We start from the raw sequence: 26,484 nt of genomic DNA on the forward strand, positions 1-26,484 counted from the left end.
TCATGTATTTGAAACCTAAGGGAATAATGAAAGAACATGAGGATATGGAAATCAAAGGCTGTAAGAGAAATAATGTATAAGCTTTGAGAGTATGGAACTATATGAAGATTCAAAGTAACTGAGGGCTCAAAAAAGTGTCTAAGAGTAGGTATGTGGTAACAGTTGACTGCATCAGAAAATAGACATGAAAGATTGAGTTCGAATGGGTTAAGGTAGAATATGAACACTAACGCCTAGCAGTTTAACTCTGAGGTATTCACCAAACAGAAATGTGCCAATATAGCAAAATACATGTAATAGAATATTCATATCATTGTTCAGGGTAGCCCCAGAATGACTGCAACCCAAATGCTCAGAAAAGTATAATCATTAAATAAATTGTGCAATGGAACATAAGCATCAAGAAAGAACAAACCACAGTCACATGCAACATGAAATTCACAAATACCATGACGAGTGAAATGAACCACACACATTATAGTAAAAAAACAAAGATAACTAGTCTAAGGTTTTAGAAGGCAGAGGAACTATCACTCTTGGCACCTACCAGGACGAAAACAGAGCACAGAGAACTGGGATGCATGTGGGAGACTGTAAGGAAACGAATGATGAAGACAGATAGTACAGATGGGTCTGTATAGGGATGAATGTGAGAACACTGGCTATAAAAATGCATAGATGCAATGGGGTCTGGAACTGGATGTTTCTGTACTCTATCTCAAGTCTGTATCTTGAGGATAATACCACTTATGCCTGTTTTAAACTGTTAGTGATTTCACACATTCCTCATAACATAAGACGCCACTGAATGGCTCATACTGACATTCTCTTCCATGTTTCTCTGCTAAATCTCTCATCTCCTTAGTCCATTTCCTTCAGGCTGTTTGGAGCAGAGCTATGGTTCACATTCAGTGTTGTCTGAGGATGCTAAAACCACACCAAGTGGAAGAAATTAACCATTTGGTGATCACGAGCACGTAGTCCCCAGACCCTCTGCCTAAGGACTGATCACCAACAACCAATCAGAATTGTGCACAGCTGATCACATACCCTGGGCCACCCCTCTCTCAGCTGACTTTTAAAAATGCTCCTTTTGGGGAGTTTGGGGTTTTTTTGGGGGGGGGCACATGCCACTCATTCTCATTGCTTGGTCCAGCAATAAAACTTTCTCTGCTCAAAAAAAAAAATTAAATACTTTTCTCCATTTATCTTTTTGGTCTTGCTCCAGTTCTATTAAGTTTTTTCCTGTGAGAATTTATTGCTTCCACTATTAATCATATTAAAGAAGATGGAGAAGCATTTTGAGTTTCTTTCTGTACTGAGAAGCCTTGAATGGACTGATGGGCAGAACCACTCAGCTAATCTTTAGGGTCTGACTCAATCCCAATTTTCCTTTGCATCCTGTTCAATAGTCTCTCCGTACCAGCAGCAGTGAGCTTGTCTTCAGAAGAGACACAGGAGAAGTACTCTGAAGAAGCCTCCCTTGCTTTCTGTCCTTGAGTTAAGGCCACTGCCATGCTTCTACACTGCATGTAATCTTCTTGTAAATTCAACTTATCTGCAAAATTAAATTAAAATCATATATACATGGTTTATGTTGGGTGTCCATGTATTTATCTAGCCATTAAACAAACAATAAAGAGTTTACCATGTGACATGTTTAATGAACACACATGACTTCCATCTTCATGGACAGCATACTTTGGTTCTCATGAAAATTTTAAGTGTATGATAATATTATGGTATCAATATATATCACGAGTGACTGGATTTGCACAAGGTGTGGTCTTTGTAAATGAAGCAGAGATTGCTAGCTGTATCCCTTCTACCTAGACACGTTACCAGACTGCGTTTATCAGCTTCCCTTTTAGGTAGTTCTGACCATATGATTAAGCTTTCTACAATGGAAAATGGATGGAAATGACATGTGCCCCGCCATGTGCTTCCTTTTTCTAGCTGATTGAGTGGGATGTTAGTAACACTGGATCTATTTGAATCTGCATATTAATGATAATAAAGTTTCCATCAGCCCTGGCCCATGCATGAATTATCTCTGGAGGAGACTTGCCCTATTCCTACATTATAAAAGCAAATGATTCATTTATAAATTAGTTACTAAGTCCTGATCTTTAACTAATGAAGTAGGGATGTAATGTATTTTTCAGAGTCAAATAATTGGATATGGTACATAGTAAGTGGGCAATTATATTAGATATTAATATCTATCTTCCTCTGGTTTATCTATGTTCTACATGTGTATATGTGACTAGGTATGAGTGTATGTTTTACTTCTCATAGTTCCCACTCAGTAACATCTCTAAACATGCTCTAACTTTGTTGCTGATGACATGAAGACAGAATCATTCTCCAGGACTCTCTCCAAAGGGCCCGCTGAAGTATGCAGAAGTCCCGAACATTATTGGAAATATCAAATTCCCTTCAGGAGTATGAGCTACCACTTGGAACTTTGAGATTGGCTGCAATCTGCCCCCCTCCCACCACTGAGCAATGGTTATTCCTCATCAGAGATATGGAGTATCTCCACAGTAACCAGAACCATTTCAGTTTCCCTCCTCCCTCCCCCTCTTTTTTACAAAGAGCCAAACTTTCTCTTCAATTCAATCATCATAGTCAGAATGTATTTTGCACATGTTGGGTGTATCCTGCTTTTATCCTTACATTTCATATAGGAGCCCCATTTACATCTTCAGAATCTGAGAAAACTATTTTTACTTCTGAGTAAATAAATTTTATATGACTTTATACTCTCATCGCTGCACAACTAGATTTAAGTGCTCAAAATTTTTTCCCAATTTCCCCCTCACCTCTATGAGCCATCCTTTCTTCTTCATTAACAGGAGAAAGCATTATTGGAAAACTCATAACATTATTTACTTAACCAATGCTCTTAGGGAGAAATAAAATAAAGTAAAAACATATTTTTAAAGAAAAATTGTACTAATTAACCACTGTGTCTGTGACACAGTAACCCAGAGTGGTTTGGTATAGGTACCGTTAAGTCCTAAGCTGCAGAGACAAAGACCTTGCCATCTGAACTTTCTCTTTACTCTCAGACTACCTGGGCCCTCAGGAAGACAAACATATCCACATCTTTCTCCCCCTCTCTCCTTCCCTCAGCAAAAATAGAAAACTTTTCCTTTTTCTTTCAGAAGGCAGTTACCTTTGCTCTGAGAATATGCCTAACACATACCTCTTGACATCTTGGCAAGTTCGGGGGAGTATGTACTTTCTAGATGTTTCCTTTTTCGTTTCCGCTTCATGGTTCAACTCTTTGGAGAGTGATTCAAATCAGGTGAATTTCTCCCTGAAACTCTGCTCTCAAAGCGTCAAAGTTGATAATGACAAAGAATCAAATTAGTACATTCAAGAACAACGAGTCATTTGAAAGCCTATCTCCTTACCAAATCACCTCCTGACCAATGCTTTAGAGCCATTATGATGTAAGTCACTGCTGAGGTCTCAGCAAGATTCTATGACTTGTAGATTACATCTATGCATTCCAGGGACCCAGCTAGTCACAGGACTACAAGACTGTGGCAACCCATTGACTAGGATGATTCCTTCTATCTAACGGAAACTATCATTAACTTGAATTTTTATTTCTTGTACCTGATATCAAAACCAGAGGCTAGCTGACTTGGACTTAACAAAGAAAATCATTGTATGTGTCTAGGGTAACCAAGTCTCTAAATCTCTCCAACAGTAGGTAAAGGCAGCACCTGAGAGAACTCGGCCTAGAACCATCCCAGTCTCAGAGAAAACAGTAAAAGTTATACATCATATTAATAGTACTACTGAATTCATGTACAAATATGTTATATGTGAGGTCTATGTTGGTGTATAGGTATGGATTTGAGAACATCTCATAATTCCACACAACTCAAACATTTATTGAACTTCCCCCATTATTAAGAATAATCTCATGAATTTTTACAATCCATTGTCTCTTTTGCCACTCTTTCCCTTATCACTTTCCCAGAGGTATGGAGAAAGAAAAAGACCCTGGCTATACATTCCTGGCTCTCCCCACGAATCTTGTCAAGTCTAAAGATTTCATTTTCTAGGCTTCTGTTTCAGGCCCCAGTCTACATCTCCTGGAAACAGCTGGGCTCTCTACAGGGTTTGAAGTCTGCAGTTAGCTCCAGTCAACCTCCCACCCACCTCCTCTCTTACAGTATAATCAAGCCATGATCTAGCTTCCCTCAGTCTTCTTTATCCCTAGGAAACCATGACCCTGAATGTTCTCTCCCTTACCATGGGCTCAGCCTCTTCTTGCCACTGAATGAGAGGCACATTCACGAAGGCATTCTCAGTCTTGTTAGCTATCAGAAAAAGTAAAAGCAAAAATTAGATACTACTTTACATATATCAGATTGGTAAAAATTAGCTCAAACTATGCAAATGATTATAAGGTAATTATAATTATGGGTAAAAAAGGAATCTTATGATCTAAAATGAGGTAATAACCTATGTAGCTGGTTGGAGAACAATTAGCCAACATCTTATAAAATTAAATAAACACATAACCCATGATCCTACAATCTCATTCCATACAGGAATCTTTACAAGGATGATAATCATAGGATTATTTATACTAGCAGAGAGTTGAAACTTTAGTTTCCGACTCAAGAATAATGGATAAGCAAAATATGGTGAGTACATACTATAGAATTCATTTCCAAGAATAGAAATCAAGCCCATTAAAGTATGTGCCTAAAGAGAGGGGCATCAGGAACTGGTGATCAGAGACAAAAAGAAAATGTAATTCTACAAAATAATCATGTGTTCCCTGACCATGCTAGTGACTAAGGAGAATTATTAACTCAATTGTCAATAATTTTTAAACAGAAAACAAACAGACAAAAACTCTCCCCAAAGTAAAATGGTTCAGATTAAGTCTAGAGCTAAGAAAAAGAACTGTTCTAAAGATTCCACACTGTGTTAGTTTCCTATTGTTGATGTAGCAAATTATCACCATTTAGTGGCTTAAAATTCAAATCTATTATCTTTTTTTTTTTTCAAAAATGTCATTTAAAAATTATTATTTTTTTTTTCAGTCATTCATGGACATATACACACTCATTGTCACATTTTTTTCTCTGTGATTTATCATAACATTTTGTGTATATTTCCCTGTGCTATACAGCGTAATCTTGTTTATCTATTCTACAATTTTGAAATTCCAGTCTATCCCTTCCCACCCTCCACCCCCCTGGTAACCACAAGTCTGTATTCTCTGTCCATGAGTCTATTTCTGTCCTGTATTTATGCTTTGTTTTTGTTTTTTAGATTCCACATATGAGCGATCTCATATGGTATTTTTCTTTCTCTTTCTGGCTTACTTCACTTAGAATGACATTCTCTAGGAGCATCCATGTTGCTGCAAATGGTGTTATGTTGTCAGTTTTTATGGCTGAGTAGTATTCCATTGTATAAATATACCACCTCTTCTTTATCCAGTCACCTGTTGATGGACATTTAGGTTGTTTCCATGTTTTGGCTATTGTAAATAGTGCTGCTATGAACATTGGGGTGCAGGTGTCATCCTGAAGTAGATTTCCTTCTGGGTACAAGCCCAGGAGTGGGATTCCTGGGTCATATGGTAAGTCTATTCCTAGTCTTTTGAGGAATCTCCACACTGTTTTCCATAGTGGCTGCACCAAACTGCATTCCCACCAGCAGTGTACGAGGGTTCCCCTTTCTCCACAGCCTCTCCAGCATCAAATCTATTATCTTATAGCTCTGGAGGTCTGAAGTCCAATATGGGTTTTACAATCTAAAAATCAAGATAATATTAGCAGGACTGGTCTGATCTGGAGGCTTTAGGGCAGAATCTGATCCTTGTCCTTTTTCCAGGTTCTAGAAGCTGCCTGCATTCCTTGGCGATCATTTCCTTCCTTCATCTTCAAAACACATCATCACTCCAACATCTGTATCTCTTGTCACATCTCCCCTCTAATACACTGCTATTTCCCTCTCATAAGGACTCTTGTGATTCTATCAGCCCCAACACAGGTAATCCAGGGTGATTTTCTCATTTAAAAATCTTTAACCCAATCCCATGTGCAAAAGCTCTTACGACACTTTGACACTTAAGATAACATATTCACAGGTTCTGGGGATTAAGAGGTGAGGAAGAGTATATTTTTCAGCTACTAAACTGAGACAAAAACAGAGTGTCAGAGTAAATTAACCTATAGTAAAATATAGTAGGCTGTGAATAGAAATCTCAGATTAAACAAGAACAATAGGGGAAAAGGGCACAGTAACTATGTAAAGATATTGACTAAAACAAAGCAGAATGAAATAAAGAAATTCTGAAATTGAACAGAGAAACAATACATGAGAATCCTTCATTCTATAGAATTTAAACAACTAGATTCAGTAAAACAAGAGCTCTAAGACAAGACAAGTCAATATCAAGAAATAAAAATGGAGAATTAAGAGCTGAGAAAAAGTAAGTTTCTAAACAAGGTCCAAACAGTATAAACAAATGAATGAAAACCAGAAAAACAAAAAAACAGAAAACAGCTTCAAACTGAGATATTGGTATATTTGATATAAATGTAAAAGGAAAAGATAAATACAATTAATTAGAAGACAATAGATAAAAAAAGATCCATTGGTGTAACACAACAATAAAGTGATTAATAAATAAACCAGACAATTATTAAAGATGTGATGCAGTGAAACATTGTGAGAATAAAGGAAGAACCAAAATCACAAATGAAAGTGTACACATTTTTTAGAGGAAAAAAAAAAGGCAGAGGACAAGTTTCAGAAGTGCATAACCCCAAGTTACATTTAATCTTAAAGAATAAAACAAAGAAAATTCTTCAGGTATTTTAAGGGAAGAAGCAAGTCACTTTTAAATGATAAATATTAGGTTGGCTTTACCCTTCCACAAAGCAACACCTATTGCTTAAAAATAGTAGAGTACTGTCTGCAGCTGTTGAAATAAAGAAAGTGTGATACTGCTCTGTTACTTGCAGCCAAGTTGTTTTCAAGTGTAAATGCAACTAGCAGGCATCGTCAAATGTGTCAAAATTTTTTCAGGGAATATGTGTTATAAGAGCCATTCTTGAAAAAGTCTCAACTCTGTGATAGAGCCAAGTCAAAAATGAATGAAAATGCTGTGAAAAAATATAAACACAGCACTCCAGGCCAAAATACAGTGGAATATTGACAGCAAACATCTAAGGGTGGAGGTAGGAGAGGGGTGGGAATTGGCCGACCCAATTTATTATACTATGCTCCATGAATGAGGGTTGGATTTGAAGGCGTTCTAGCACTGGTCAAGGTCTACCACTCCAGACTTTGTCAGCCTGTTCTGTCTTACCATGTGCTCCAACACTATCTAAATTCTGGTGGTACCTCTGCATAATATTTCTCATGCCTGTGCTTTTGTTCAATCTGTTCTTTCTGTCTTGAAAATTCATACAACATTGGGTGCTTTGATTTTTTTTTTTAATTTTGAAAAAACTTTCCTTTGTGGGGGTAACTTTTTACCGTACTTAGTACAGTGTAGGGTTGATTGATCAGCTTTACAATTTTCCAGGTCAGGAATTTCAAAGTATACATCATTATATCCTCAGTTTAGGATGGTAGTGAGTGCTCAGTATCCTTTTTCAAGTTAAAAATCCCCTACATACGTAATTATGAAATTTTATGAACGAACAGAATTCACAATAATACAACATCCATGAGCCTTACTTGAAAATGCATGCAAAAAATTAAACTGCAAATGAAATTCAGCTAAGTAAGAGACGATTTTAAAAATCCCTCAAATCCTAGGAACATGATAAAATGACTGGGTAAGAGCACCGAATCCATTTAAACACAAACAATGAAACAGAACAAGTAAACAGATTATAATTACAGAAGAGAATGCAGACTTTGAACACTTAAAGTAGAAATAGCTACAAAAACTATGGAAAGAGAAGGTGGGTAAAAATGTGTTAATTTTATTTTTAGTGGCAGGATTTAATTGCTGCTACCTAAAAACAAAACTTAGAGTTATACCCATCTCAATATTTTTATCTTTATAATCATAAGGGACATTTTAAGTATTAATAAACTTGTGTTTATGAAATATTTAAAATGCAAAAACACTGTTAGCTTCATTCCTATTTCATTTTTTTGATAAATTCAAGTATAATTAAATTTAATGTTTTATATAATTACAGTATAATTCAACTTCCACAAAATAAATTCTGTTCCTCTTTCTATCCACTCATTCATTTACACATCCATCCATTTACCCTTGTATTTGTATACAGACATAAATATGGATATTCAACCAGGAATATAGCCAACTAATGTTGAAAATGATTGCATCTGAGTAATTTGTGGTAATTTTTAAACTTAAAATTTTTCAGAACTTTGAATTTCTATTTTAATTGTATTACTTATACAGAAACACCAAATTTATGCTAAAATTAAAGAAAATAATGTAAATCTAGAGAAAATACCTTGAAAACTTTGGATAATTAGTTTAGCATTCCTTTCTCTGAGTACCTTTTCCTGTTAAAGTACTTTTGCTTAATAAGTTGTCATGTCTTTGAAAGTTTCTGGTTTTTAAAGGAATACAATAGTCTTGATAAACACTTTTATGTGATTATCTTCTTGTAAAATATAAGGTGAAATTTATGAAATTTATAAGCTAACTAAATAGCTTATAATTATGTACAATATCAACTGACTAAAAGTGATCAGTGAAAGCACAGAAACACATTCAACATTACTGACCTACTCATTTTGGAACACTGTCCAACGACAGTGAAATGTTTATGAATACAATTTACAACTGCCTGATGAGGTACCCTGTTCTGAAGACTTTCTCACAGGCCAAAGTATTTTATTTAATTTTTTTACATTGGCTTTCTAACATTTAATAGTAACTCAGGCCATGGCACAAACTCTTCTAAACAGACAGCTATAATTATACATCAAGTTAGTCTGAGTCAATGATAAGTTGCCTCCTGGTAAATTTTTAATAGGAAAAAAATCCTCAAGTAATAAGATGTAAATCAAAATGTAAACCCTCTAAGGGCTGGGTCTATGGTCTACCTTGTTATCTGCTGTATCTCTAGTATCAGCAACATTAGTAGAGATTTGAGATTTATTGCACAAAGATATGTATAAATCTGTAAATGAATAAAGACTAATTCAGATGGCCAAAAGTGTGTTGAGCTTTTCTGTGGCTTTGATTACTTAATTTATATGAAGTGATGAAATAACAGATTTCATAATACAACATATTAATTCTAACAATATCTTAGCTTTAAAATTCACTTCTATGCATCATTTCTTCTCACAAAATTGTGGCCCCGAGTCATAATTTATAAAGAGAAAATGTTAAGAAAGCCTCAGATAGTTAAGCAATCCTCTTGGTCGTATGACTAGTGAATGTGGGATTTCTAAACTAAGTTAATATGAAATGAAATGAAGTTGGTCTTTCCTTGACCTAGGAGAAACTATATTCTGTTTTGAATGCTGCTCTTAATAATACAATGTTTACTCAGAACTATTACTTACCAGGTTAGTAAATCAACAGAAATTTTGACTTAATACTATGAGATTTTTTAATAATCCTTAACTTTTTAACACTCCCAAACAGCAGATTTTGTAGAGGTCAAAAACACTGACTAGAATAGCACTTGCTTGATGCCTGCTCTCAAGAGGAAGATTAAATAACAAATTTCACACTCTACTGTAACATCTAATCTTTATCAAGTCTCTCTGTTGAAGCGAAACTGTCCAGAGAGAACTGTGAGGTGAGTACAAGAAAGAAAACAGAAAGTGAAAAGAAGACTATGCATTTCTTCACTGAAGGCTCAATTTTTTTCCCCCCTATTTGGGCTTTGCCTCCGACAGCTGGTGGAAGGTAGAATATAGGCAGAGGACTGGGTCAGCAAGGACTGTATGAGAAAGGGCTAACATCCCAAACCCTTCTTTCAGTCTTCTCTTTAGAATTCTGCCATAATTCTACACTGAATGTGTACCTTGAAAGCAAAGAGACAAGTGAGGCTAGTTCCTATAGTGACATGAGAGGAGTCAGTTTTGCAAATGTAAGGCTGAGCAGTTAAAGAGCAAGAGCTTGGGAGAAAGCTCTGAGTGTAAATCCCAAATCTGTTACTTAGTGCCTACTAGAGGTTGGGCAAGAACATTGAATTTTCTATGCTCCAATTTCTTCATCATAAAATGGTGGCAATCCTACGGAGCCAAAGAGTACATGATAGAAGTCTTAATACACTTTTTGAACTATCATTAGCACTCAGGAAGTATGTACCAAGAGTTGACTACGCTGAGTATTTTCACATAAGATGGGGAGAAGAAATTTAAAATCTAAGTTAAATCAAAATGTCAGGGTTTAGCACTGAAAATTCGGTAAAACCAAACTGAAGATATTTAAAACAGCTAATTTACTCTGAGCACTTACTCTGTTTAAACATTTTCACATCTTACTTGATTTTAATGATGGAAGTAATTTCATTCAATTCCCTTTCTTTGTTCACCTGTGTTCAAAATGGCAATTCTCATTTGCCTCTGACAATCTTATGAAAGGCTGCTTCTCTAAAATTCTCTTGAAAATTGGCATTGTGCTGCTTTGATGAATATGATTCCATTTCCTTCATTTAAATGCACTTTAAAATGGGCACTCTGACAAATTAGATGCAAAATGTTGTATCTGTTATCCAGCAATGGCTGTCTTTTACTACCTGTGGTGATAAAAACAGCTCTTCTTATGGTGATAAAAAGATGTTAAACATTTAATTGTCTCAAATCACCTACCGTTAACTTTTTTTATGGAAGTTTGTATAACAGGAAAAAGTAATGTTCAACAACTTTTTAATAAACTAAATTACCCCAGGAGAAAGTAGTTGCTAACCAACAGATGCTTTGCAAACATACATCTCTTAAAGGAGGTATCAGTGCTAAATGCCTGACACTAATATATAAGATTTCTTAGGGACTTATTTTACTTTATTTGTTAAACTGTAATAAAAATTAATGTTTATTCATATAATTTTTTATCTGTATACCCATAATAAAATTCACTACCTTAGTTTCGCTAATAACTTTGAAAAGGTGATTCATATTATTTTTTCTTCCAGTCTTATCGAAATAAAATTGATATACAGAACTGTGTAAGTTTAAGGCGTACAGCATAATGATTTGACTTACATATATTATGAAATAATTATCACAATAAGTGTGGTGAGAATCCATCATCTCATATAGACACCAAAAAAAAAAAAAAAGGGTTTTTTCCCTGTGATGAGAAATCAGGATTTACTCTTTTACCAACTTTCATATATAAACTTATAGCAGTGTTAATTATATGTATCATGCTGTGTATTATAACCCTAATATTTTTTAACCTTATCAATTGAAGTTTATGTATTTTACTTAACTTCATCCAATTCCCTCTTCCCCAAACCCCCATCTCTGATAACAAGTCTGATCTCTTTTTCTATGAATTATTTGTTTGTTTATTTGTTTATTCTGAAGTATAACTGACCTACAAAACTAAGTTAATTCCTGGTACACAATATATTAATTTGATATTTCTACACAATACAAAATAAACACCGTAAGTCTAGTTATGACCTGTCACCATACAAAGATATTACATAATTACTGACTGTATTCCCCATTCTGTACATTTCCTACCCATGACTCATTAGTTTAGTAACCAAAAGTTTGTACCTCTTAATCAGCTTCCCCCTACACCTTGCCTCTCTGGCAACTACATGTTTATTGTACCTATGATTCTGTTTCTGTTTACTTGTGTTTATTCATTTGTTTCTGTGTTCTAGATTCTACATATAAGTGAAATCATGTAGTCTGACTTATTTCCCTTAGCATAAAATGTCAGTCCATCCATGTGTTGCTGCAAATGGCAAGATTTCATTCTTTCACTGGCCAAGTAATACTCCAGTGTGTGTGTGTGTGTGTGTGTGTGTGTGTGTGTGTGTACAGATAGATAGATATGTATGTCTTCTTTATGTCTGTCTGTTGATGGGTACCTGGGTTGCTTCTGTATTTTGGCTAATGTAAATAAATAATGATGGTATGAACACCAGGGTGTGTGTATCTTTTTGAACTCGAGTTTTTATTTTATTTGGACATATACACAGGAGTGGAGTAGGTGGATCATATGGTACTTTTATTTTTAGTTTTTTGAGGAACCGCCATATGGTTTTCTATATTGGTTACTTCAATTTATATTACCATCCACAGTGTATGAAGGTTAGCTCTTCTCCATATTCACTCCAACATTTGATGTTTTTGGTCTTTTTGATGATAGCTGTTTTGATAGGAGGGAAGTGAAATCTCATTATGGTTTTGATTTGCATTTCTCTAATGATTACCAATACTGAGGATCTTTTCATGTTTCCATTGGCCATCTCTATGTCTTCTTTGGGAAAATGTCTATTCAAGTCTTCTGCCCATTTTTAATCAGGTTGTTTGTGAATTTTTTTTTGATATTGAATTGTATGAGCTGTTTATGTATTTTGAATATTAACTTATTATTGGTCATATCATTTGCAAATAATTTTCATTCAGCAGATTGCCTTTTTTTGTCAATGGTTTCCCTTCCTATACAAAAGCTTTTAAATTTTTAGATTCAATTTGTTTATTTTTGCCTTTCTTTCTTTTGCCTTAGGAGACATATTCAAAAAAAGATGCCTAAGGTTTATGTCAAAGAGTGTTCTGCCAACATTCTCTGCTAGGAGCTTTACAGTTTCCAGTCTTATATTTAGAACTTTAATCCATTTTGAGTTTATTTTTGTATACAGAATGAAAAAATGTTCTAATTTCATTCTTTCACATTAGCTGTCCAGTTTTCCAAGCACCATTTATTGAAAAGATAAATGTGCCTTTTCTCCACTGTGTATTTTTGCCTCCTTTGTTGTACATTGATCGACCATAAATATGTGGGTTTATTTCTGATCTCTCTATTCTGTTCCATTGATCTGTGGGTCTGTTTTTGTACCAATACCATGCTGCTTTGTTACTGTAGCTTTGTAGTATAGCCTGAAGTCAAGGATACTGATACCTCTTGCCTTATGCTGTTTTCTTCAGATTGACTTGGCTATTCAGGATCTTCTGTGTTTCCATAAAAATTTTATAAATATTTGTTCTAGTTCTGTTAAAAATGCCATTGATGTTTTGATCCGGATTGCACTGAATCTCTAACTGGTCAAGGACAGCATTATGATTTTATTTTATCACAATATTAATTCTTCCAATCCATGAACCTTGAGTATCCTTCCATATTTGCGTTGTCTTCAGTTTCTTTCATCAGTGTCTTACAGTTTTTGAAGTACAGGTCTTTCACCTCCTTAGACTTATTCCTAGGTGTTTTGTTCCTTATGATGTAATTGTAAATGAAATTGTTATCTTAATTTCTCTTGCTGATGTTGTATTGTTAGTATATAGAAACATGACAGCTTTCTATATATTAACTTTGTATACTGTAATTTTACTGAATTTATTGATGAGTTTTCTTTTTTTTGGGTTGTGTACTGAGGAGTCTTTATATATAGTATATGTTACCTGCAAACACTGACACTTTTACTTCTCTTTTCTAATTTGGATTTCACTGATTTATTTTGCTAGTCTGATTCCTGTGGCTAGGATTTACAAAACTCTGTTGATTGAATAAAAGCATGGGCATCTTTGTCTTCCTCCTGATCTCAGAGGAAATGCTTTCAGCTTTTCATTTTTGAGTATGATATTAGCTATTGGTTTGTTGTATATGGTCTTTATTATATTGAGGTATATTCTCTCTATACTGACTTTGTTGAGGTTTTTATTGTAAATAGATGTTGAATTCTGTCAAAAACTTTTTGTGCAGTTATTGAGATGATCATATTAGTTTTATTCTTCAGTTTGTTAATGTGGTGTATCCCACGGATTGATTTGTGAATATGGAACTATCCCTGCTTTCCCAATATAAATCCCACTCACTGATCATGGTGTATTACTCTTTTAATGTATATTTGACTTCAGCTTGCTCATATTTTGTTGAAGGTTTTGCATCTGTGTACATCAGTGATATTGGCCTGGTCCTTTCTTTTTGATATCTTTGTTTTTGTATCGGGATGTTGCTGGCCTAGTAGAATGAGTTATGAAGCATTTCTTCTGCTGCATTCTTCTGGAAAAGTTTGAGGACTAACTTCACTAAATGTTTGGTAGAATTCACCTGTGAAGCCATATGATCCTAAACTTCTGATAGTTGGGATTTTTTTTTCTTAATCACTAATTGAGCATCATTACTGGTATTTGTTCTGTTCATATTCCTGGTGAAGTCTTGGGATATTGTACATTTCTAGGAATTTGTCCATTTCTTCTAGATTGTCTATTTTATAGGCATGTAATTGTTCTTAATATACTGGCATTTAATTGTAATTTCTTATAATCCTCTGTACTTCTGTAGTGGCAGTTGTAATTTTTCCTTTTTCATTTCCTATTTTATTGATTTGCACCTTCTCTTTTTTTCTTGATAAGTTGGGCTAAAAGTTTAACAGTTTTGTTTTTCTTTTCAAAGAACCAGCTCTTAGTTCTATTGATCTTTCCTACTGCATTTTTAGTCTTCATTTCATTTATTTCTGCTCTGAATTTTATGATTTTTCCCTTCTACCAACTTTTTTCTTGTTTTCACTTTACATTTTTTAGTTCCTTTAAGTGTAAGGTTAAGTATTGAGATTTTTCTCATTATTTTATGTGGGCTGCTATCACTATTAACTTCCCCTTTGAAAGTTTTTGATGCTTTCCAAAGATTTTGGATTACTGTGCTTTCATTTTCATTTATTGCCAAGTATTTTTTTATTTACTATTTGATTTTTTCAGTGACCCATTTGTTGTTTAGTAGCATATTGTTTAACGTCTGCATATTTTGTGGTTTTTGCAGTTTTTTTCTTGTTGATTTCTAGTGTCATAGACTTGTGGTTGGGAAAGGTATTTGTTTTGATGTTAATCTTATCAAATTGATTGAGACTTGTTTTGTAGGCTGTCCTATTATCTATCCTGGAGAATATTCCATGTGCACTTGAAAATAATATGTATTCTGCTGCTTTTGGATGGAACGTTATACTCCTGTGATTCTTCCAAAGAGACTTAGTCAAATTCAAAAAACAGAAAAAGAATTTTTAGATGGAAGTGTTCACAATAAGAGTTCACTAATCAATCACAGAGTGTAAGTTTTTCCCCTAAAACAATTTTAGATTGCTAGTCTATTTACCTCGTTCTTGCTTCCCATGACGAATGATGGGGCAGCTATACCTGGTGTTTTCTATTTCTAAAAACACCGATTCTTCATTGGCAGCTCATTTTGCTGAAAAATTGGAGTTTTGATTTTAGGAGACTGTTGTTTTCTCTAATTTCTTCTAGGGCTCTTAATCCTGATAAAGAATGTAAAAGCACTGGTTCAAACTTCCTGGTTTCTGTATTTGACTTGTTTTTGTCATCTCTTATATCTTAATAGGCTTCAATAATAACTTTTTTGAGCAACAGTTTTTGGGGTTTTTTTTTGTTGTTGTTGTTTCTTAACTAAAAATGGCAACTACTTTCTTTCTTCAAAATGAAGAATGACTTTCCCACTGAAGGGTATCACCACTTTTTCTGTCATGAGACATGAAAGACTATTTGCAAAACCTTTCATCTTCATGTAATTTTTCCCCATTACTCTCACCACCAAGAATGATACTAGAACATTTCTTTTGCAGGGGGTCACTTAATGTTTCCACTTGGGGGTTAGCATGTATCTCCTAGGGTTCAGGGGGAACTACAAACTATTTTTCAGAAGGCTTTGACAAAGAATTTGGAATATCCACTACTTTGGGTCCATGTTCTAATCTTGGCTAAACTTTCTTTTGGATTATTCATTGGTTTCTTTGCCAATATTTTGTCTTCTTTCCCTTTTTGCTCACTGATAACAGTTACTTCATGCTGTATCTTACTGACATCATCACTTGAACACAAAATGCCTTTGGAATGATTATCTTCTGAAACATTCTTTAATGATTTAACCTCAGCAATATTTTCTCTTGTATGTTTTGGACCTTTGACAGCAACTTTTAACATCCTTTTCTTCTTTTTTTATTGAAGTACAGTCAATTACAATGTGTCAGTTTCTAGTGTAGAGCACACTGTCCCAGTCATGCATATACATAAATTGTTTTCCTATTCTTTTTCATTAAAGGTCATTACAAGGTACTGAATATAGTTCCCTGTGCTATAGAGAAGAAATTTTTTATTAATATATTTTTATATATTGTGGCAGACATTTGTATATCTCAAATTAGCAAATTCACCCCTTCCCACCCCTTGTCCTCGCTGACCATAAGGTTGTTTACTATGTCTGCGAGTCTGTTTCTGTTTTGTAGATGAATTCATAGTGTCCTTTTTTTTTCTTTTTTTTTTAGATTCCACATATCATTGATATAATATGGTATTTTTCTTTCTCTTTTCTGACTTACTTCACTTAGAATGAAGATCTCTAGGTCCATCCACGTTGCTACAAATGGCATTATTTTACTCTTTTTTATGGCTGAGTAGTATTCCATTGTATAAATACACTACAACTTCTTTAACAAGTCATCTGTCAGTAGACATTTAGGATGCTTCCATGTCTTGGCTATTGTAAATAGTGCTGCTATGAACACTGAGATGCATGTATCTTTTCAAATTAGAGTTCCCTCCAAATATATACCCAGGCAAACCATTCTCTGACAGAAATCTTAGCAATGTTCTCCTAGGGCAGTCTATGCAGGCAATAGAAATAAGAGCAAAAACAAACAAATGGGACCTAATTAGAAGTTTCTGCACAGCAAAGGAAACCATAAGCAGAACAAAAATGACAATCTACAGAATAGGAGAAAATATTTGCATATGATGCAACTGATAAAGGCTTAATTTCCAGAATATATACACAATACAAACAACTTAATAAGAAAAATAAATAAATAAACAACCCAATCCAAAAATGTGCAGAAGACTTAAACAAACAACTCTCCAATGAAGACATACAAATGGCCAATAGGTATATGAAAAAATGCTCAGTATCACTAATTATCAGAGAAATGCAAATCAAAACTACAATGAGGTATCATCTCACACCAGTCAGAATGCCACTATTAAAAAGCCACAAATGATAAATGCTGGAGAGGGTGTGGACAAAAGGGGATGCTTCTACACTGTTGGTGGGTATGTAATTTGGTGCAGCCATTATGGAAAATAGTAGAGATTCCTCAAAAGACTAAAAACAGACTTACCATATGATCCAGCAATCTCACTTCTGGGTATATATCCAGAGGGAATATATGTTTTATTTTTGACAGAATCCATTGTATCCTGGTGAAGACAAAGTAGAATTTTGGTTTTCCAATTCATAGATTTTTAGATAGATAATGCCTTCAAGATAAAATTCCACTCTTTTTATTTAAAGATGAACAAAGTAAATTACTTTCAGGGTCTAAGAGATGATTATTGCTAGAGTAGAAAGAGATTCCAAATCTCTTAATTTCCAATGCTTTTCCCACTGCATCTTGCTACTTATTAAATATTTATTTGTATTAAGACAAGTTATTCATGGAATTAATCATTTAACTAAAAAAAAGGAAAGTATTTCTTACTTTTCTGCTTTTCTTCTACTACAATTTCTTAATTTTTCTAAAATTTCTAATATGCCTAAAGTTTCCAGCCAAAACTCTCTACTTTCGTCTCCTTGCAAACACTTTTGAAAATTCTCATTTACTTCATTACTTCAGCTGTCGTCTGTCACCTCCCACGTTCATGCAAAGGAGCCTCAAATTTACATCTTCAGTACTCATAGCTCTAGTCCCTCTTTAAACTTTAAGTGAGCAGAGATGTCAATGTGCAAAATAAAATATATAAACTCTCAAAGAAAATGTAAATCTGGACATTAGTATAAAAAACTTCATTAAGGGGAACTACTGCAGTAGAGAGAATGCCCGACCATTCAACTTACATGTTTCTTAGAAGTCAGATAGAAAGGGATTTTTTTAAGGGAGGAATAATCAAGACTAGCAGGAACTAGGTGTAAGAAAATAGGGTGAGTAGGTGGCAAAATCAGACACTTGAGCAGGAAATGTTTTTCTTTGTAGTCCCAATTCTAGGGAGGGGTAAAAGGAAGACGTGTTTCATGCTTAGGTGCTTGTATAACCTCAAGGGCAAGTCACAGTTCAGAAGAAAGAAGAAATGCCTAAGTAAATTCTGGTTAAGTCACATTAGTGAGCATTTTGTTCAGATGGGTCAGTGAGAACAAACAGTATACTTAATTGTTTATCATATAAAAAATTTAGATTCTCTGAATAAATTTTAGATTTTTTAGAGGAATTTTAGAGAAGATTTAGAGCACTGGCATCTGGCATTGTCATAGGTGATGAAGGGGATCATCACAAGAGGTATATCTAAGTCATATGGAGAAGGGTGTTTTCTGGAACACAAAAAGGTAGGGAATTCTTAATTATTACTATTTTCCAGGAGCACAGGGGTCACGTAAAGTTCAACATTGCCAAAACAAATACAGACTTTTATTTTGCCTCACCTACTATTATTTGACCTCATTAAAATATTTCATCTTTCCAGCTTCTCCATTCTCATCAGTAATGTTATTAAATGCTCCGCAACTCTGACCAGCACTCACTCAGATAATCTCTGAAGTGACTGCCATTGATCAACAAGCACTCCAAACTGGTGCATGTAAGGTACCATATATGCTTGGGATGAATTATTGGCATTTCCTCTCTCTCCACCCTCTTCTTATCAATCCCTGTTACTTCTATAAATAACACTTAATCTTGGAAAAGTGGTATAAAATCTTCAGGAGAAGACTCAGTCCCATATACTTTCCTATAGTCTGATATCTCACTCAAGCATTTCATACTGTTTTGTAATTGTTTTTTTCTAGCCCAACGTTTTTACTTTCCTAAAACCCCTCTCACTGTGCCTTCTCGAACACTCCATTACCACCAACTCTCTATGCATCTTCAGCCTCTTCTCAGTGTGTCCCCTGTTCATCCCCTTGATGACACTGCTTCCCCATGGTCTCCCATGTAGTTGCTTTTTCTCTCCTACCCAAAGCCCCTTTAGCTTGAACTTTCACCAGTTTCCCTGGTGACTCACAGGCTTTTAGAATACCATGCCCCACACATCTTCTCTATTTTCATGACTGTTTTGCCTTCCCTGGAATGTTGCAAATTTATAACTCTACAGACTCTCATCTGACAAGAGACTACCTGCTTCCTTCCCCACCCTATTGATGAGGGAGCATTTAAATTTAATCCATACTTTGTTAATCTATTATGTCCACTACTTTAGGGGAGAAAATACCTACTTCTCATTCTAATGCTACAACTAGCTGATTCATAATCAGACTAGCACATGGCTTACTGGGAATCTGTGTTTTCCTGTGAACTGGAGTTAGACAGCTAGGTGTTACTAATAAGTATCAGCCAGGCCATATGCTGGATGTGTCGAATTCTCTCTCCTTTAAAGTCTAAATATCCCATACTGGGGTTCTTCCTACACACTGGTGACAGAGTGTGAGATGGTGCCCTGTTCCTTTAATTCAGAGTAAATCTCTTAACATAAAGCTTCTGTCCAAGAAAAGCATCCCAGTTATTCAAGTCGCTCTCTTACCCTCTTCCTACAGCAACAAGTTCAAACAGAAACATAAAGAACAAAATTTCATCAACAGTAACTCACCGGTGAGTTTGGGAACTTCACTTGGACCTCTTAATGGTTCCACACTTGTGTGTCCCTATTCCTCTCCCCTTCAGTGATTATTATTCTTGGTTGCACATTATAATACCTGGGGAGATGTAAAAATACCGATGGTCATGTCCCACCTTACCCCACTATCCATGCCTTCACCTCCACCAACATTTTTATTTAATTGGTCTGGAACATGACCTGGACATTGGAATTTTAAAAGGCTTACCAGATGATTCTAGTGGGTGTTCAGGATGACTAGCACCTCAAGAGTTTTTCTTCCAACCTGCATCTAATCCCTCTTGCGAGATCAGATGTGGGTTCTTTCTCAGAGGTTAGGACCAGCTATGTAAATTGTGGCACACAGCGCAAAATGATAATACAGAGCCCCTTGTTCAAAAATTGTTAAGAATTTCAAGACTGTGGCAACAGAGTATTAAATCAAGTATGGTGCTCTTCTAAGCATGTATCCTTGTGCACAGGTATCATGCCCAATAAGCTAGCCCTGCCTGAAATCCAGTGGTAATAGTTAAGAGGTTTTCATCTTGTGGGTTTCTTTTTTCATCCATATTTTTCTGTTTCCCTATTCAGTCTCTTTGGTCCACTCACATATTCTTAAGATTACATTATTCTGCTCCCACACCCTCTCCCTGCTTTGGTGGGTAAAGGTGGCACAAGGAGCAACTTGAGTCATGGTAGAATTTTCTCTCTATTTCTGTGGCCATCCCTTTTTGTAGTGGCACTGTCCTCTTCCTTATTTGGTTATTGCTAGGAAATTTTAGTGATTATTTTTCTAAAGTATAGCTTTTCCACAACACTTTTACTCAGAAGATATTTTGCAATTTTGAAATTTTGATTTTATCTGATTTAATGTAGCCAGTTATATTTAAGCAATGAAATCATACATTTTCAAATGAAAATTAACCGGGACAAAGAGAATGAGAAAATGATCCTAAAGCCATTCTTGTACAAGCAATGGGTATTCTTAAAACAAATGTCCCATCTTGGGCTGAAGAAAAATGAAGCATAATGTAACTAGTAGATACTTAACACATATATATAATTGTGCATGACTCTCTGGACTAGCTTTCTTCCTGCCACTCCTGCCCATTTCAATTATAGCTCCTTCTCCCTCCAGCACTTTCAACAACAAGGGACTATAGAAGATTGACGTCTGCAAAGAGATTTAAGGATTAGAGAAACACCGTCCATAATAATCATCACATCCTTCGAGATGAAAGTTTTTTTGATTCTTGGGCCAGGATTGCAACTGAATGTCAGGACTTAGCATTCCCTCTCCTTCAGAAAGATGGAGCTGTCAGCACCTCTGACAGGACCCTGCATCTAATACTCAGCTGACCTTGTGGCTTGCAGTCGATTTACAATATACACTGGGGAAGGAGCCAACATCACTAAGACGTAGTGCTGTGTCAAATAAAGTGGGAGAAATGCTTCTCCAAATCTCAGGAAGACGTTAATCCTTGCTAGACTGGAGCTGAAGTGTATATGACAAGCAGATGTAAAATCTCCACTGGGAATTCAGATGCTAAAGGCTCAACAAGAACACACTGAAAAAGGAAAATAAAGGCCCACTATCGTAAGATATGCTGTAGTGAACTAACAGGTTAATGTGCTTTTGTGGATCTAGGGCAATCCCCTTGCTGATACGATTTGCTTAAATTCTGCTTTCCTCTTTTTAAGCATGTTCTCTGAATTCTTCAATGTTAAGCTCAAGTATAATGCCTAAATAAAGTTCTCCCCAATGACATCCAACACTACTCTTCCCTTTTCTCAATTTTTCTCCCTATTCTTGATCCTACAATTTAATATATATGTAAACATATACTTATCACTGTATTCTATTCTGTTGATAAAACACTCATTTTGTATGTTAGAAAATCAATACAAAATGTATATGAATGGCTTAATATACATACATTTTGTCACACCAGCTAGAATACCTAATTCCAAGAGCAGAACCACTATATAAACCCTATTTAATCATTTTGTCCCTAATTATGCTGAATACAATGCTGTGAACCTATCACCCAACATTCAGTAAAACTGGGTATTGTTGGATACATTGAAAGCAGACTAATTTATCAATTCTGAATGAAGAATTATTTTAGGTAAGTATAATCCTTGTGAATTTGGAATAAACTTAGTAAAGCTAACATTTTTAAACCGGATTTGAAGGTTCAACTATAAAAAGGGTGGAAAGTAGAGGAAAAGAACGAGTAAGAAATTAGAAACAGAAAAGCGTGGCACTGAGGTAAATGAAAACATCTTCATCTTATATATCAATACTGTGTGATCCAAATCTCAGAGGCTATTTTTTCTACTACAGTGGTAGACATATGTTTTAACGTCTGTCCAAACATAGTTCCACAGAACAAAGTTTTTTGTAAAAAATGAATGCAGATCTTGGGGTAGGAATTTAATATGAACCAACAAACTGTACAGTAAAAATAACTTTACCAAATACCATGAATCCCTCTGTGGTGAAAGTGTATTCCCCAGGATAAAAGTCAAAACCAGGTGATAATCCACTTCTGTTCCTAATTTTAGCACAATGACAAATTTAGTCATCTTAGCTCTAGCTTTTATCAATTTTGGACAAAAAAAAAAAAAAACATGTATAAATTCTACATTTTTTTCTATAATAATTTCTGTATTTTTTTGAATCAGTTCTGCCACTCAGAGTTTAAAAGAGAAAATGAATCTTCCCAGTTAACTTATATAGTTTATCCAAGCTATATAAGTCTTCTTTTCCTTAATTTATTCCGAGGGCTCTGGCTTCCCATTAGCCCCAGAAGCAAGAGTACATTAACTATTACTTCTCCTTGTGTCATTCTCATCTTTTCTGTACCTCTAATTTTAATTCTCAAGCACAGCCCAACAAAACCAGTTCTCCTCCTTCATCTATCCTACATTCAAGAAAAAGTCTTACTATTACTTGCTCTGCTTTATTCAACAACGATGGTTTATTTATAATTCAGGTTAACCTCTGGAATGTTATCCTGATTAATTCCTTCACTTTTTATCAATCTTGGTGGGTTTTCATAGCAGTATTGTGTTTTAGCTGACCCAATACTTCTATAAGGCAGACACGGACTACTAACAACAAAGGAGCCAGAGCTATGCAAGGAATGGGAGAGTAATAAATGAAGGACATGGCATTGGCAATTAAACAAAATCAGAATCTGTGGCTGTACAATTGAATCGAAGGAGGTCAAGGATTCTGGCATATAAACCAAAGGAAATCACAGATCCTCTTAGCTACTGACCTACTTGCGGTACACAGTCTTATAGATGACTACCTATGACTAAACTCAGAATACTTCTATATTCTCAAATTTAGTATCCCTAGTGTCTTAAACGAAGCAAAACATAGTAAATCCTAAGTACGGCTATGATCCTTTCATTCACTCCTGTAGCTACTATAAATTCTTTGGTTTGTTTTGTTTGAATGATTTTCTATTACCTGACTCATCTGTTATTTTATTATTATATTTAAATAGATTCTTGGGAGCTGTGAATGTATTTCAAGAACACAATATACATTTATATACTTCAGAAACTGTAAATGAAAACTGACTATCTAGTCTATGCCTAGAAAGCAAAAAAGAAAAGAAAAACTAAAATGCTTAATCAGTTCATTATCATTTTGGCTTTACAACAATAAAAAATAATTGTCAATAATATCTTCCACTCAATGAAATGAACATTTTCAACAAATTGACTGATTACTTTGGTAGTGTGGTGGGAAACTGAATTTAAAATTGTCTTAAAATAATATCAGAGAAAAATCATTTCTGAATTTAAATTCTTTTAAAACATGATGTTAAAAAAAGAAATAACATGTTATCAGGGATTTATTAGGAAATGGAGTGCATTGACAATTTTAACAAATGCAAGAAAAGCATCCTTAACAATGTCTTTTTATGAGAAAGTTAACAAGGTATTTAAAAAGCACAGAAAACAACAAAAATATAAATGGGAATAATCAGTGTTCTTGTAATTCACAAACTTCAAGGTGTATAGGTCAAAGTATTTTACACACAAATATAAAATCAGAATAAAGAATAAAGTAAGGAATTAATTTTGAACATTCCCAGTGGGAAAAAATATAATTACTTGGCTTCTGAATTTTCATAATCACTTCTTTAGGCTAAAATATGAAATGGATGTAAGTGAAACAATTTCTTAGGTAGTGATAAAGTTAACTCTGGATATTAGAAAAACTCATGAAAACATTATTAAATGTATTCAAAATACCTTTTAGAATAATATAAATTAATAAAGCAAGACATTCTAAAATTTAATACTTAGTCTACAACTATCTTAAATTAAAAAGATATTCTTTTTAAAAATGTCAACTAAAAATACCAGTATAATGCAAATTTAAAGACATTTACCAAAAATTAATTTTTATTAGGATTCTAATCACTTTAGGTACTAAACTGTAGTCAGTTGGATTCCTGACCTTTTAAACTGAGTTCATAGTATAAATCTTAAGCTAAAAAGACTTAAACTCAGAATACATGTATGTGATGCACACCATTTTGTGAATCAACAAGAACTTTTACTTAAGGAAAAAAAATGACTTCAATAACTCATTCCAAAGAGATTGCTTCATTACAGCAATAGAAAGTGACTTTCAGAAAATACTTGCTGCATCTGTTTTGATTTAAAATGTTCCTCTGACATTTACTTGTTTTCTCCACTGAGTTTTCCTTAAGGCTACCTATATAATAATGTGTTCCCTTATACTGGTTTACCAGAGGAGGAAAAAAAAAAAAAAAAGGTACGAATTCACAATGTTTTATGACAAAAGAGCCAAGACTCTGAAACACTACCCCAGGGAGACATAAGCCTTTTTGTTTTTGTGGTACAATGGAAGTATGTGCTGTTTTCCTTCATACAGAGCAATGAACCCACAGTCCTTACTTTCTTTCTTTAATATATTTCAACTGATTTCCAAAAAACCTTCTACCAGTTAATGAAACAAACAAAATAGCTCCACATTCGTCCTAAATTCATCATTCCATTCTCTTTTTGTTGGGATTGCCTGTTATTTAATTTAGAATGCTACTTTAAAAATACGTACAGCAAAGCAGCTTTTACTCCACAATTGGCACATAAATATGGTAAAAAGGTAAAAGCAACCCAAGTGTCCACTGATGGACGAATGAACAAACAAAATGTTGTGTATACATACTATGGAATATTAAGTCAAAAAGGGGTTGCTCTCTCATGCCCTCTAAGACAGCCCACACTCTGTCTATGGAGCATGTATCTCTCTGAATAAATCTACTTTTACTCAAAACAAAAGTCATAAAATGGAAGGAGGTTTGGACAAACACTACACTATGAACTTTTCAGATATTTATATCAAGTAATATAAGCCACTTATAAGAAGAATTTCTATGAAGTACCTAGATTAGTCAAATTCAGCAGCAAAAAGTAGCATGGTTGTCAGGAGCTGGAAGGAGGGGAAATGAGGAGTTACTGTTTAATGGGTAGTTTCACTTCTGCAAGATGAAAAGATTCTGTGGATGCACAGTGGTGATGGCAGCATGACAGTGTTAATGTACTTAATGCTGGACTGTACACTCAACAATGGTTAAGGTGGAAAATTTTATGTGATGTGTATTTTAACACAATGTTTTTAAAAAAGTTAAGGGCTCTGAAAATAAATGAATATGGTGAACTTCATGAGTACTGTAGTTGGATTTAAGATCAATCTTTGGAGTCAAAGATAGTTGTGTTTGAACCTTTTACCATGTAATGACTTGGCCTTGCTGGTTTCCAATGGGAAGGAAATACACATATATTCATTATTGTGTTGTCTTGACACATGAATGAGAAAAATTCAGCCATTTCTATTGCAGCATAAATTTTTTCAAGGCAAATTGTAATGTGACCTATTTGGTGATGATGAGACTGTATCTGCTTTACAGAGACTGTTTTGCTTTGATTCAAACTGAATCAATCGTTTCCATCCAAAATGAACAACTATGGCTACAGCACAGAAACTGTATTTGAATGGTTTGGACTTTATTCTATCAATGAACACTAAACAGAGCAATTAGGTAAGAAATATGTCCTTAAGTCCTGATGCCAAAAAGAGGGAGTCACATAATTCCTGAACTAAACTAGTGAAATCAATGCTAGATTTGCTCAGGGAAACTTAGGTTTTATAGCTATACATATTTAACTATGTAGTTTAAAAAAAAACTTTGTTACTGAATGGGAGAAGTTATTTAAAAATGATGTATCTGATAAGGGGTTAGTATCCAAAATATACGAAGAACTTGTATGTTAACATCAAAAAAACAAACAACCCAGTTAAAAACAAGCAGAGGACCTGAAAAGAGATTCCTCCGAAGAAGATATACAGATGGCCAATAGGCAAATGAAAAAACATTAACATCAAGAAGAATTAACATCATTAATTAACAAGGAAACGTAAATCAAAAACACAAGGCATCACCTCACATATGCCAGAGTGTCTACTATCACAAAGTCTACAAGTAACAAGTGTTGATGAGGATATGGAGAAAAGGAAACACTCATGCACTGTTGGTGGAAAATATAAACCACCATGGAGGACACTATGGAGATTCTTCACAAAATTAAAAATAGAACTATGATATGATCTAGCACTTCCACTACTGGGTACTTACCTGAAGAAAGTAAAAACACTAATTAGAA

General features: G+C 34.6%; 1 protein-coding gene across 11 annotated transcripts in view; it reads right to left on the reverse strand.

Annotated features, from left to right (window-relative positions):
* The window catches only part of LOC107034844 (protein FAM170A-like), a 591,285-nt gene that overhangs the window by 387,356 nt on the left and 177,445 nt on the right, over positions 1 to 26,484 (reverse strand). For 7 of the 11 annotated variants that reach the window (XM_072957842.1, XM_072957853.1, XM_072957851.1 and 4 more), the window contains exons 1-4: positions 11,734 to 11,762; positions 4,276 to 4,343; positions 3,212 to 3,338; positions 1,424 to 1,558 (exon numbers count right to left, since the gene is read on the reverse strand). In XM_072957842.1, the coding sequence (XP_072813943.1) occupies positions 1,424 to 1,558; positions 3,212 to 3,281 (205 nt within the window). In that variant the 5' untranslated portion in view covers positions 3,282 to 3,338; positions 4,276 to 4,343; positions 11,734 to 11,762. Of the gene's footprint in view, positions 1 to 1,423; positions 1,559 to 3,211; positions 3,339 to 4,275; positions 4,344 to 11,733; positions 11,763 to 19,761; positions 19,849 to 26,484 lie in introns of those variants that run through there. The other 4 variants (XM_072957841.1, XM_072957845.1, XM_072957840.1 and 1 more) reach the window with 4 other exon arrangements.

This window comes from Vicugna pacos, chromosome 3, assembly GCF_048564905.1.
Source record: "Vicugna pacos chromosome 3, VicPac4, whole genome shotgun sequence".
Taxonomy (NCBI): domain Eukaryota; kingdom Metazoa; phylum Chordata; class Mammalia; order Artiodactyla; family Camelidae; genus Vicugna; species Vicugna pacos.